We start from the raw sequence: 13,992 nt of genomic DNA on the forward strand, positions 1-13,992 counted from the left end.
GCAGGTGTCCTGAATTCAGATCCAACCTAGACATTTACCAGCTGGTACTCTTGAGCAAACCCTGGGGCCCCAAGGTTTAGTAGGATGTGCACTTAGTATCCTCAGGCAAAGGTCAATATAGCCCTCAATGCATAGACCTCTATGTGCAAGCTGGTTTGATGGTTATGGTCACAGTGATGAATTTGGACATGGGCCCATCGGCGCCTGGATCAATTAGTTGGCCAAACAGAGAGCACTTCTGGAAAGGCTCATAGGGTACCAGGAACACAGGTAGCAATGCTGAGCCTTGAGATGGGAGATTTAGCCTGAGTACCCTCATCAGTAAAATGAATTGTGGTGCTGTTCTGCTAAAATATATACAGGGGGATTGTAACAGTGCTTGGCACATAGGAAGTGCTCAATAAATGTTAAATATTATAGATATAATAGAATTAAAAGGATGTATGGACCCAAGGAAATGCCTCCTAGTTAAGGTGTCTTAGCAGACACCCAGCCTGACTCACTTGTTACCTCTCTTACCCCGTTCATATTTCTACACTCACTCTACTACACACCAGAGGAAATGTGAAAGAAGGCAGTTATATGTACCCTTAGAAAGAGTGGAATTACACTGACTATTTACTCCCTTATGCTACAAGGTAAATAATGTCAGCCAGGATACCATGTTTGTTACCTAGAACATAAATACAGGGAAGGCAATGGAAATAAATACCATGTAGGTATTGATCAGCAATGGCTTGTAGGTAATGATCAGGAATGAGAAGTTTGCAGGTGACTAATGATGGAAACCTCTCCAGTCCCATGGTGTGAACAGTCCTGGTTGTGAAACAGTTGGCTATCTCACCCTCTATCACCTCTGCCCTTAAATCTATCAGCCATACCAGCTGCTCTTGAGTCCTAGGTATCCTGACATCTCCTGCCATTAGCTCCACTGACCTTTAAACTTAATCTTAGCTATCAGCTCTTTTTGAGGTCTTCTATGCCCACCCACATCTACCAGATGTATTTTCAGCTCCTGCAATTCTATTTTAACATCCATTATCATACCATTAATGATAATGATAATGGTAACAACAGAGGTGGCAGCACATACAATCAGATTAAAAACCTCAAACATGCAGGGATGATGCTTACTCTGTGCTTTGTCACAGCCTGCCATACCAGATATGCACTGCATGGTCATGGGAAGAATATCCTATCACCTCTAGCCTTTCCAAGACTCATGAGGAAGAAATAGGATTAACTTCAAGTCACAGACAAGGAATGTGAAGGTAGTTAGATACCAAGTCCAAGTAAATGTTCCCTAAGGAGGTGTGGTGGTTTGAGTGAGAAATATGCCTCACAGTCTCTGGCATTAGTCTCCAGCTGGTGGTACTGTTTTGGGGAGATTTGTGTTTATGTAACTGAGTTCAGGTTTTGAGATTAAAAGCCTCACCTACTTTCAGTATGCTCTTTCTGCTTTGTGCCTGTGGTAGAGTTGAAAGCTCTTAGCTTCCTGCTTCAGTAATCATGCCTGTTACTTGCTATTATGCCTCTCTGCCATGATGGATGCATAGCCCTTTGGTACCTTAAGCCCAAACACACCCTTTCTTCCTTTGATTGTGGAACTTTATCATAGCCACAGAAAAGCAACTCATATGGAAGGATAGATGCTCCTTCAGTTAAAACGGAGTCACATCCTGATATACTCATTATACATTGAAAGCATGGTATGTGGGAAGTCCATTTACTACACCTGATCTAGCTAACAACATAGCTTAGTCGCATGCACATGTGGAGTGTCAGATCAGTTGTCCTCTGTGACCACACAGCTGTCTGGGAACTTCTGTCACTGTTCAGCATAGCATCAAGAGAAGATTATATGCTGATTGCTACCTGGGAAAAAGAGCAAAATTCAAAGTCTTAAGTATAGTTTCTGTGGATACATCATTATATATCAGAGATCATTTGTCAGTTTCTCATGTCCATGAGAGAAAAGAATGAGATAGTTCCATGCAGATACCCAACTGTCCTGAAGGTGGTGGGATATTTGCAAGGGGAGATCCTGAGGTGAAGACTGGCAAATTAGTTCCAAACTGACAGTTGTGCGCCTGCCATGGGATAGAGAATTAACTCCTGTGGAGCACCTACTATGACCCAGCAGTGGGCTGTTAGTGCTCCTTCATTAGGTAAGAAAAAGTAGTGTTGAGAAATGGAGCAAGCTGCCCCAAGTCATGTACTTGTTCAAATGCAGGTCTGTGTGGTTTTTCCATGCCCCTTGACCTTATTTAACAGTTGTGCAATCAAGAGTGGAAACTGTGTCTCTAACAGCTGCTTTACCAGACACAGGTAAGGGCTAGAAGAGACTTTGGTGAAACTGCAGCTCTGCCTATGCATAGACCTGACTATTATTTTCCAATTAAGCTGCTACAATGCTGAGCTTTTTTTTTTTAAGATGAAAAAAGCCCTCAAGAAGTGTGACATGAGCACGAGTTTGGGGTGCAAGGGTGACCTGGCTCTTGCTTTCCAATGAGCAAACTGTGCAGATGAAGGCCACTTTATCTTCTCTCTGATATTGTTCCTTCATTTCCCTGGAACCTAAGTTTAGTCACCTGTAGAAATGTTCAACTCAGAAGGCAGGGCTTCCAGTGTGTCGTATTTGTGGTATTACTATCTGAAGGTTAACAGAGTTTGGATAAAACATTTTTGTTCGATTTACGTGTGAAAAGTGGCTCTCTGCCAGGGTCTGCTGGCCTTCTTGGACACCACAGATATTTCAGCAAATAGGACCCTTAATCTCATCTTAAACCAGTAATAGCATATTGCTCTCCAATGTACCTTGAGTTTAAGAGAAGGCCAGCTCTCTGGAGTAATAGATGGCTGTGAACTACCATGTGGGTACTGGGAACTGAAGGAGCAACAAGTGCTCTTAACTGCTGAGCTATTTCTCCAGCTCCCAATTATTTGCTAATATTAAAATACATGAAAATTCAGATCCTCTGGAAAAATATAAAAAGCTAGTAATTCCAATCCTGTTCCAACAGAGAGGTAATTCCATACCTGGGGAGATGGCTCTTGTTTAAATAGGCCTATGGAGTCTTTTGAATAGTACCCTTCCTGGGCAAAGTCTGTAAAGAAAGTGATGGAATTTGAGGGGCAATATGCAATATCCCAAAATTCCTGATGAGATTCATGTGGTGACCCTTGAGCTAATTAAAAAAGCTGGTGGTAACACATGTTGCCTAGCACTGAGTATGGTCTCCACTAGCAATTTTAAGTCTTTGTCCAATGACACATAGGAAGGAAACATAAACACCTATTCCTATGTGCTTTGTTGTAAAACATGCTGCCATCAGGTAAAGTTGGGAAATCGGCCACTGAGACAAGAGTAGGGCCAGTTTACTTTCAATTTATTGTGGTTAAAGACCCCTTGGGTCTTCTTAGGAAAATCCTAGAAGGTGAAGGATAGGCAGAGCACAGTCCTCCAGCCTCTCTTTTCTCAGTCTAAGCTGAGGATGGCCCTAACTATCTAGCTATTTCTCCAGTATGTAGCCTAGCATCTTGCTAACTGTCAAAATTCCCAAGCTGACAGGGACAAGGCAGAGCTGAGAATTTCTTCTGATTACATGGGTTGGGGTGTGCCTTGTACTACATACTGGAATTTTGTCACCCAGCTGGAGCTAGACCTGGAGAAAAATCAATGAATGAAGTCTGGCAGAGTCAGGAGCCCTAATTCACTCACAGGGCTTTGCATCACAGCTCCATCCACTTCTGTGGTGAAAGGTTATATTGCTTGGGGTCAGTCACTCTTTGGTTCCCTGACAGCTGATGGGGCTCTTCCTTGCTTACCAGGAAGGGACTGATATCATGCTACCTTAAACAACACCTTGTAATGGAACTCTAATGAGCCAGAGATTGAATAGAGAATGTAGGATGTCTTCCCTTTCTGGAGAGGGAGGAAGGGAGGAAGGAAAAGGGGAGAGGGAAGGAAAAGGGGAAGGGCAGGAGAGAAAGGGTTTGTGTGTTGATCTGTAGAGATCATATCGTGGGGCAGCCAGAAACCCCAGAGCAGTTAGGCAAGGTCTGAGAGAGGGGCCTGTCAGATACTGCTTCAAGTTCTGTGGCTCCAAGTTCTCCAGACTCAAGCCTGCTGTTTTGCCTCTCCAAGCCTTATTGGCCTATGATGCAACACCAAGCAGCCTCACATGCTTTTGAGGTTTAGTATGTACATCTTAAAAGGATAAGATGTATAAACCATCTTTAGGAATATGTGGATCCCAGCAGGCACTATCTTAGACACAGAGGAAATCCATGCTGACAAATGACAGTTGGAAAAGGACCCTTTAACAATGTTGTGGGGCCAGTTTCAAGCTGTATGGATTCTATAGTCCCTTTCGATTCATACTGTTTATGATGCTGCAATAAACGTAATTCCCTATAGAGCCACCCAGCCTTGTACTAGTGTACTCCTTTCTGCCCTGCCATGTAGGGATAGGTGGAAAAGGACACTGGAGGAGATTCATATGGTTCTGAGATTAGGTGAACTGTGTTGTTGACTCCCTAGTTCCCTCTGCTCTAGCTATGCAAGATAGGCCAGCATCTTCCAGTCTTGTTCTGCAGTTTTCCATTTGTAAAATGAAGACAACAATATGATCTGTGGCAAGGACTATGAGAGGAGGAAACAGAATGAGATCTTATCTGTCAATCACTTTCTGGTACACATCAAGTGCTTCAATACATGTTAGGCATCATTATTACTTAGGTTTGTTTTAAAGAGCAGGCGGTGATCTTTTGAGAATGGTTACAGGAAGCCTGTTTGCTGTAAAATTGGAAGAGAGGCAGGCTTTTTGAGCAAAAGGGAACTTTCTAGACCAAATTAACATGCCACAATGGAAGCTCAGGTCCAGTCTACGCATGGTATAATAGAACTTTGTATGCACCTTCCAAACCTGTAGGCAGGAACAATCTTTGGGCAGGCCCCTGCCCCTTTTGGGGTTGCAGTGGCCTTACCTATAAAAGCTAAGTGGCAAACTAGACAATGGTCCTGAGGATCTTCAGGTCTAGCTCTTCATTATCCTATGTGGCTACCAGCCTGAAGAGTGGACAGAGTAGCCAGGTCCACTGGGGTCCTTACCTGAGGTACTCATAGAGCCCATACATGGGCAGGAAGTCAATGTCAGATAGGAACATGTAGGGTGTGCTGATGTGCTTCATAGCCACGTTGCGTAGGAGGTTGACAGGATAGAACTGACCCTCCTTGTACACAATGTGGTAGCCCACATTGTGGCGGCTCATGAGCACCTCGGATCCCTGGGCGTAGCGGAGGAACTGCTGAGCTTCTGCGTCGGACAGGTAGAGGGCCAAGCTGATGGGCCCCTCCCAGTGCTTACAGATGGCCTCTAGCATCTGGAGTCTGGAAGAGAGGGGAAGAAAGCAGCATCAGCATGCCACTTTTGAGCCTCTGTTTCTAACATGTCCTGGTCAATCAGCTGCAAATCCAAATTTTGACTAAATATGACTAAATTTCTTACCAGTAAAACAGACACAGAACACCCACCTTGTTGATTCTAGTCTTCCTCTGCTTGCAGCTGACTGTGTGACGTGTTTCCCATTTTAAGCCGCACATTCATCCCCACCCACTCTAGGCTTCAGATTCATCCTCAAAGGTGCTATGGCTTGGCTGGCTTTTCCCCCAGGGTTCATGTGTTGGAAGCCAGGTCCTCTGTGTGGTATTGTTGAGACTTTTAAGAGACAGGACTGAGGGGAAAGTACCTCAGTCATGTGGGGTGCTACACTTAGAAGGGATAAGGGTAGTTTTCCTGCCAGTGTGGGAATTATTAAATTACTTAATTAAAAATTAAAACTATTAAAAAATTACTCCCTTGGCTTCCTTTCTCACCAGAGGTCTTGCTTTCTTTTGGAAGTCCAGTGCCTTTCATTTAAGAGACAAGTGAAGGTGGGCATAATGGAGCACACCTTTTATTCCAGCATTTGAGAGGCAGAGGCAAGTGGATCTCTGTGAGTTCAAAGCCAGCTTGGTCTACATAGTGAGTTCTAGAACAAAACAGAGAGATACTTTGTCTCAAAAAAAACAATCCCCCCAAAAAAGAACAAGAAGAGACAGACAGACAGACACACAGAGAGAGGTTCTTGATTGCTTTTCTATGTGAAGCTGTTTTACATTTTGATTTTTTGTCATGTTTTGATAGCAAAGGGGGTCCTTTGGTTCCCAAGATTCACATGCATTTCTGTTCCCCTGTCAAACACCCAGTTCATCAGAGTCTGAACAGGCTCCTACATTTTGGATTTACAGCTTTTAATACTGTGAAGTAAATGGATTTCTTTTCTTTGTAAGTACTTAGCCTCAAGTATTTTGTCATAGTAAGACAGAATACATATTGCAAAATGAATGGGCTGAGTATGTGTGGGACTATAGTATAACATCTGAACTCTTCTAGTCCAAATTTATGATGTTCTTTCTCAGCAAAGGCTTAGAAAAGCTTATGGGTCTCCTAAAACACTGACCATCCTCAGAAGCTTGGTCCCAAGGAACACTCAAACAAGCATTAAAATGAGAAATAACTACAATTATTGACACATTCTGGTTTGCTAAGCACCTTTCAGATTTCTCTTAGCCCCCTTGTGCAACTTCCTGTTGAAGAAACTGAGGCTCCAGGTTTGATTTGTGAACTTATTGACTTAATATATATATTTATATACATAGATATAGATAGATAGATGATAGATAGATAGATGGGCAGACAGACAGACAGACAGGAGGCAAGCAGGCAGGCAGGCAGGCAGGCAGAAAGACATATAACTTACTGGGGTCTTGGAGTGGGTGAGAAAATAATGAAATTAGTGTTTGGTGAAAAGAACAGAAAAAATACAGGGACAATGGAAACTCAGGTGTATGTGGGGTACCTGGGGTGGTGCTATCTTCAGTTTTCAGCAGTTCCTGCTCCTGGAAGCCCTGAGCAACTTTGCAAAGCTAAGTTGGGCCTGGTGGCTAAGCATGCCTCAATTCAGAAGCCTAAGGCAAGGGAACTGCTGTAAGGTCAAGGATAGGCTATGGACTCTACTGTGAGATGCCATCTCGAAAAAACAAAACAAAACAAACGAACAAAACTAAATCAAAACCCAGACCCAACAGAAAGAAAAGCACAAAACAACTTTGCAGGGCTACTGTGAAGAGCTGAGGGGACAGAGGAGCCACACAAAGTCCAGAGAAAGAACAACAAAGGTGTCTCCAATAGGAATGAGGCAGCAAGGTTTGACAATCAATTATGAGAATTCTACTTTAAAGACATCAGAACATCAGAAGTGTCTGGTATATAAAGCCTGTGCTAAAGACACAGAAAAGGCCCATTTCAGTGCTTTTCCCCTGCTAAGCAAGAGTTACCCACATACTCAGCAGTCTCCTGGTTAGAGTGCTGCTTCATCGGGGGGGGGGGGCAATTACCAAGAAATTGATGCCATGCATTTATATGCTTCCAAACAAACAAAAAAAAAGAACAGGCACACCTGCCTCTCTTCAATGCACTTCACCCTGGACTTCCAGAGAATTCTTTCAGTGATTCTGTCAGCTGACACTGCCCTAATCTGCTGCTTCTTTCACTGGGAAGGATTAAGAGGCTCACCAGTATAAAATACCCTTGTGCTTTCTGTCCCCTGCTAACCACGGCCAATGAGACCTGATTTAAAGGATGCTGGGTGTATGGACCCTGAACTTGTGGGTTCATTGCTGAAGCAAGCTTCTGCTTTTGCCTGGTCCCTGAGGATCTCCATTGGTGCTTTTGTGGAGTGGAGGGACTGAGCTCCCATGGAGAACCATGGCTATGAATCCTCTGGGATTTGAAAAGTAAAGAGCAAGTGTGATGGACTCCTCCTGCATAGATAGAGGAGCTGCTGGAGGCATGGATGGAAAGAGGTATGTTTGATTCAAGAGAAGGTGACTTAGCTCTGGTTTTGAATCTGCATTTCCCAAGCAAGGAGCAGGCACCATCTGACACCGTTCATGAAGGTTTTGGAATGAAAATATAGTCAGAATATTTAAAGTTCTCAGGAGAAAGGTGCTGTTGATATGGAAAATAAGCCGAACTTTAAGGAAGATGGTGCTAAATGTTTTCAGGAACCTCAGTGAGGAACAAATGGAAAGGGTCACACTGCCTGCTTCTGGATGATGCCGTCAGCTTCATCTTCTCTAGAGCTGAACTTTCAGCAGGAATGTGCAAACTGATAAACTGAGATTCCCAGCAAGGACAATGATGTTACAAAATGTGATACTGTAATGAACTTCCTACTACCTGCTGCTAGTAGGGTGCCAGCTGTTATCATATTTTATATTCATAGTGACTACAAAGTGAAGGAAGAGAGTGACTTCTTTAAATCAAGCAGCTGTAAATTGGAAGGGTGACTGTCAGGACCCATGCATCTGCCAGGATCAGCACAGGAGTGTAGAGTGGATGGCTTGTTATATGGCAGAGTCCTGTTGAGCTCCTTGCTGTATGACAAAGATCCAGCAAGAAGATTCCACCCTATCTCCTATTATTCCCCAGAATGATGTCTGGTTCTGAGTCTCTTCTTGGTCTTGCTGTTGTTGCTACCAGGATTTTCATGGTGATTTGGGCATAGGAGAATAATGAGAGGATGGAGAACAATTCCTCTGGGGAATGTGTGAAAAAATGAAACTAATGGGAATACTATGGAAACAGATAAAAGTTCCTATACTTCTTTCACTCCTACTCAGCATAATCTTATGACTACCTCAACTGCTGTAAAAGAAATTACTTTATCTGAACCCACTACAGAATACTTAATGTATCCTGTTGATTATATTTTGAGAGGCACTGATTCCAGGAAATATTTCATGGATAGATGATATTAGGAACTCATTGGTACATTGGCTACAGGAAACTTGGGAACATCTGATTACCCAGAGAAGGCTTAAAGTCTACATTTATGTCTAAAATAGTTGGTATAAGATCAAAGGGACATGGGGAAGGTGTACTTATAAATAAACCCAGAAAACTTAATGCTTGTCATGCTATATAAGGCCTCTGAAGAATGAAAGTAACTCTTTTGGATTTGTATAAGATTCAATGTCTAGTATCTTGTAACCACAAAGGATGGTGGTCCAGAATATTTTAGTTAGTATGAAAAGACTTAATCACTTGCTAATCCCAGAGGCCAGCTGTTTTCTACCTTGCCTGTCAGGAAGGGTGGTGCTCTTTGAGTGCAGAATTGATGGCCTGGGACTAACCTTTGTTCCCCAGACATGGAAGGAAAAAGTGAGTAGAGGAGTTAGGAAACATTTTGATGTAATCTTGAAAGTTCTTGGGGACTGATTATATAAAACTCATGTTTTACATGCCTTGTGGCACATAATGGTTTCATTATTAGAAGGATAAATAAAAGAGGTCTTCTCTTAAAAAGACAGAGAGAATGTTTAATCAACACATCCCTGTGTGTGTCTCCATTCTTCCCACACTGACTCCACACCTCCTCCTTGGGAGCCTGGCAGGTGGCACCCAAACAGGGACTTTACACTCAAGTCTGTTTGACCCCAAAGTTTGACCACAATCCAGGTCACTATTCAATGGATAGGTGTTAGGATCAGAACCAACACCCCAAGTTTTTCTTCCTTCTTGCCTGCTTCCCAAATAAGAATGCTGAGTTAGTTTCCTTTTTTGCTCATATGAGTAAGGAGCTGACAAAAGAAACTTGAAGGTTCAGGGTTTATTTTGGCACACATAATCTGTGAAATGATAATAGCCCATCATGGATGGGAAATCAAGGTGGCAGGAGTGTGAGTGAGGCACCTGCTACATGATGTCTGCAGGCAGGAAGCAGAGAGGAGACAGGAAGTAGGGCTGAACTAGAAAACCTCAATTTCTGTCACCAGTGACCATTTTCTCCAGCAAGGCTCTACCTCCTAAAGCTTCCACAACCTTCCAAAATAGCACCAATAGCTGGGACCAAGTCTTTAACTATTTGAGCCTATGGGAGACATTGTACATTCAAACCACAACAAATGTGCTCTTTTCATGTTGTCAAGTATTCTCTATTCCTTGGTGCCTCTTTGAGTCTGCCACAGAGGTCCACAGTTCCCTCATGGCGTTTGTTCTTCACACCTGGTCCTTAAAGAGCATCCATTTCTATACAGTTTCGAATGATACAAAGCTCTGTGCATTTTTTTAAAAAATCTGAGCTGGAAAGATGTGACAGCCAACTCTGGGCCAACCCAAGAACTTTCTAGAGACAAAAGTCAAAAATACTACAAAATTGTCAGTTTGGGTAAAGTATTAAAGTTGTGTACATGTGTGTGTGTTCCAAAAGTGACTGTATAATTTTTATGATAAAAGAGACAAGTTTATAGAGTATTTGCCCAAAACAGGATGAGCCAGCCTGGAAGATGGCTCTAGAAGGTCGAAGTTCTGCCTTTCTGTTCTAAGTTTTCCCCAATTCACCACAGAGCCCACCACTGCTTTCTTCTGGGAAGAACGAGCAAAGAGCTCAGGACTGGAATCTTGTCATAGTACAAGGTTTGATCTCTGAGCTATGTAGTATAGGTGAGCAAGTAGTGGATGATATTTTGATTCCAGTGTGTATATATGTTCAGTGGAAATAAGAATACCTTTGGTTAATTACAAAAGCTATCTAACTCTCTCATCTACACTTCATGACTCAGGCCTGGTCATGTGACTTTCCTTGGCTCATAGGACATTAGCAAAATTGATGTTAGAAGCACCAAGAACTGTTCTGGCACTTGGATTTGATCCCCAATACTCCTGGAATCCTGTGATACCCCTCCCCCACTTTGTGACTAAAGCTACATCACCTGTCTTGATAATGAGCCACATGGCCCAGGTAATCCCCCTACCCTTAAGAAGACTTTATTAGCTAACATCAAATACCTGTAGGAATCCATAGGCACCTAGTCCAAACTGCTAGTCACTGAATAGTGATCCCATTATAGTGGTCAGCCTAAGCTACTAAGATTTGAAATAGCTTATTAAGCAGCAAAACATGTGACTGGATTTGCTGAGATAATTGTAGGAAGTCTATGGTACAAAGCTGGATTACAGCAGGCACTCAGTCCCTGACAGCTATAATTTCCTCATTTCTGCTTTTCAAACGAGTCTTATCCAACATTTTTGTCAACGTTCCCGGGATACTAGATAGACAAGGCTCCTCCATTTCTGGAGTTTAATGCACCAATAGTGGAGAAGACAATAAACGAAACAAACTGAGATGAGTTCAGATAGAGCCATGCACTAGGAATATAAGGAAAAGGAAAACAGAAGAAGACTCAAAGAACAGAGACTCAGAGCACTCCCAGGAGGGCCCTTCTGAGGTGGTGAAACTCATGACCTACATCTATGCTGCTTCTGCAAAACTTGTGTGTTCAAATCCTAACTCCCACAGTGATATCATTAGATTGAGGGGGCTTTGGGAAACAATTATGTCATAAGGGTGCAGCTGTTGTGACTAGGGCTAATAATACCTTTATAAAAGAGAATCCAAACAATGCCCCCTTGAGTAGCCTGTACCCATACTTGGGCATAGTTTAATAAGTTAATTCCTGTAACTCTTCTTTGGTAAGCCCACACCCATGCACTTATCATTCCTTCTGAGAATCTCTTTTTCTTATAATTCTCATGAACAAATCTGTATTAAAATATCTCTATTAAGTAACCACTATATTTTGTAAAGGCCTCAGAAAGTTCCCTTGCTCCTTATACCATGTAAAGACTAAGTGAGAAGAAAATAATTTAGAACCAAAAAGCAGCTCTCACAAGATCCTGAATATGCCAACACTTCAATCTTGGATTTCAAAACCTCTAGAATGATGGGAAATAACTTTTTGGTATTTAGAAGTTCTTTACAATATTCTATTTTGTTATAGTAGTCATGGTGGTCTAGGTGTGATAGTGCACACCTTTAATCTCAGCACTCTGGATGCAGAAGCAGTCAGATCTCTGAGTTCAAGGCCAGCCTGGTATACAGAGCAAGTTTCAGGCCAGTCAAGGCTGCACAGTGAGATCCTGTTTCCAAATTTAGGAGGGAGAGAGGGAGGGAGGGAGGGAGGGAGGGAGGGAGAGAGGGAGGGAGAGAGAGAGAGAGAGAGAGAGAGAGAGAGAGAGAGAGAGAGAGAGAGAGAGAGAGAGAGAGAGAGAGAGATAGATAGATAGAGAGAGATATCCACTTTGGGAAAGCCTCAGGGAATAGGTTGCTCTGTGTAAAATCAGCTTAACACAGCCAAACAATATGTCATACGAGTGGGTAAGTGAGTGACAGGAGAGGAAAGATGTCATGGAAGTGGGCAGATGCCTCACAGGGGCTTCAGTCATAGGCAGTTGGCATACTCTTCTAAATATAAGAAGTCACCAGGGACTTTAGTGGTGTGATATATGTCTCACAGATCACTGAGCTTGTCACAGGGAGAAGGAATTACTTCTCACTGTCCAGATTGGGTATGGTACTTTTAAACATCTGGGCCCAGATTACTGTAGCCCTGTCACTACAGTGGTTCTGGGGCTCTGGTTGTGGCTGAAATTCTGTATTTCTAGTTCTTCTACATTTAGAAATAAACCAGGAGACCCACCAGACCCACAATGCCTACAACCATAGTTACTTCTCCAACATTTTTGTCAAAGGGACACAAGAGGACAAGTGTCTGTCATGGGCCAGATGTGTTACAATGGTGATTTTTTTTTTTTTTTTTGTGTGTGTGTGTGCAAATTTTACACAGCTAGATTCATCTGGGAAGAGGGAATGGTCAATCGAGGAACTGCCTCCATCAGAATAGCCTGTATGGAAGTCTGTGGGGGCATTTTCTTGAATAACGATTGATATGGAAGGGCATAGTTCACTGTGGGTGGTGCCTCTCCAGAAAGGTGGTTCTGGGTTGCATAAAGAAGGTAACTGAGCAAAACATGGGGAGCAAGGGAGTAAACCATGTTCCTTGGTGGTCTCTGCTTCAGGTTTTCACTGAATTACTTCAATGATGGGCTGTGGTGGGGAAATATAAGTCAAGCAAACCCTCTTTTTCTCTCAGTTGCTTTTGGTCATGGTGTCTATCACAGCAGTAAGAACTATCTGTTTACTCAGGTCCCTCTGTCATTCCATTCTTTTCCATCTTCTGTCACAATCCCAAGGAGCAGCAAAAGTTGCTGTTTCCATACTGGTGGCTGGTGACACAGCTTCTGATTGGAATTCTAGTGGTAGAGTTACCAAGCCCATGGGTCAGTTTCCCCAATTTACTCTGCCATTCACATAGGACTTGCCTCTGACTCAAAGGTTTATAAGCACATTGAAGTATTTCTTAAATGAAAAATCAATCCAGGAGGCACCACTCAGCATGGTGTGTCCTAACTGGATGTGTAGGGCAGAGTGAAGTGTTGGAGTAATTGTGGTATTGGCGCTGATGCTGCATTATAATTTTTATTGCCTCCTGCTACATGCCTATCTTATGGGATTTTACAATTTCTTATATCCTCTGAGTGTTGTCCAGGTGGTAGTACTTGTCACCATGCATTAGAAGCTACCTTGTATCTGTCAAGCTTAGGTTGTGTGTAATTTGAAGGGAAGGGTTCCATGGTCAGTGTTTGCTGCTGACGTAACTGGAGCTGAAGCTTTCTGTAAGGGACCATGAGAAAATGAGCTGGCTGGTCATTGTGGCCCAGGCCAGTGTGATTCTCCTGCTGGCAGTGGGTACAGAAACTTGGCTTGGCCAATATTACTTGGCCAATATTGTACAAGTGTGTACAAAAGCATGGGACTGCACTGTACACCCAACAAATTCTTCTATTAGTTTGTAAATCGTAAGAAGCATGGAGATGAACACACACAGACACAGACACAGACACAGACACAGACACACAGTCACATACACACACAAAAAGGGAAGCTACTATTTGCTTATATCACTACTTTTTCAGTACTCTACATCATCTTATGGTGTAGGATAGATACAAAGAATAATGAACATGACTTGAAAGTATCATCACA

General features: G+C 42.8%; 1 protein-coding gene across 2 annotated transcripts in view; it reads right to left on the minus strand.

The window, feature by feature from the left end:
• The window catches only part of Large1 (LARGE xylosyl- and glucuronyltransferase 1), a 535,843-nt gene that overhangs the window by 16,881 nt on the left and 504,970 nt on the right, over nucleotides 1-13,992 (minus strand). For both annotated transcript variants that reach the window (XM_059264258.1, XM_059264259.1), the window contains exon 12: nucleotides 5,114-5,392. In XM_059264258.1, the coding sequence (XP_059120241.1) occupies nucleotides 5,114-5,392 (279 nt within the window). The remainder of the gene's footprint in view (nucleotides 1-5,113; nucleotides 5,393-13,992) is intronic.

Source organism: Peromyscus eremicus, chromosome 5, assembly GCF_949786415.1.
Source record: "Peromyscus eremicus chromosome 5, PerEre_H2_v1, whole genome shotgun sequence".
Taxonomy (NCBI): domain Eukaryota; kingdom Metazoa; phylum Chordata; class Mammalia; order Rodentia; family Cricetidae; genus Peromyscus; species Peromyscus eremicus.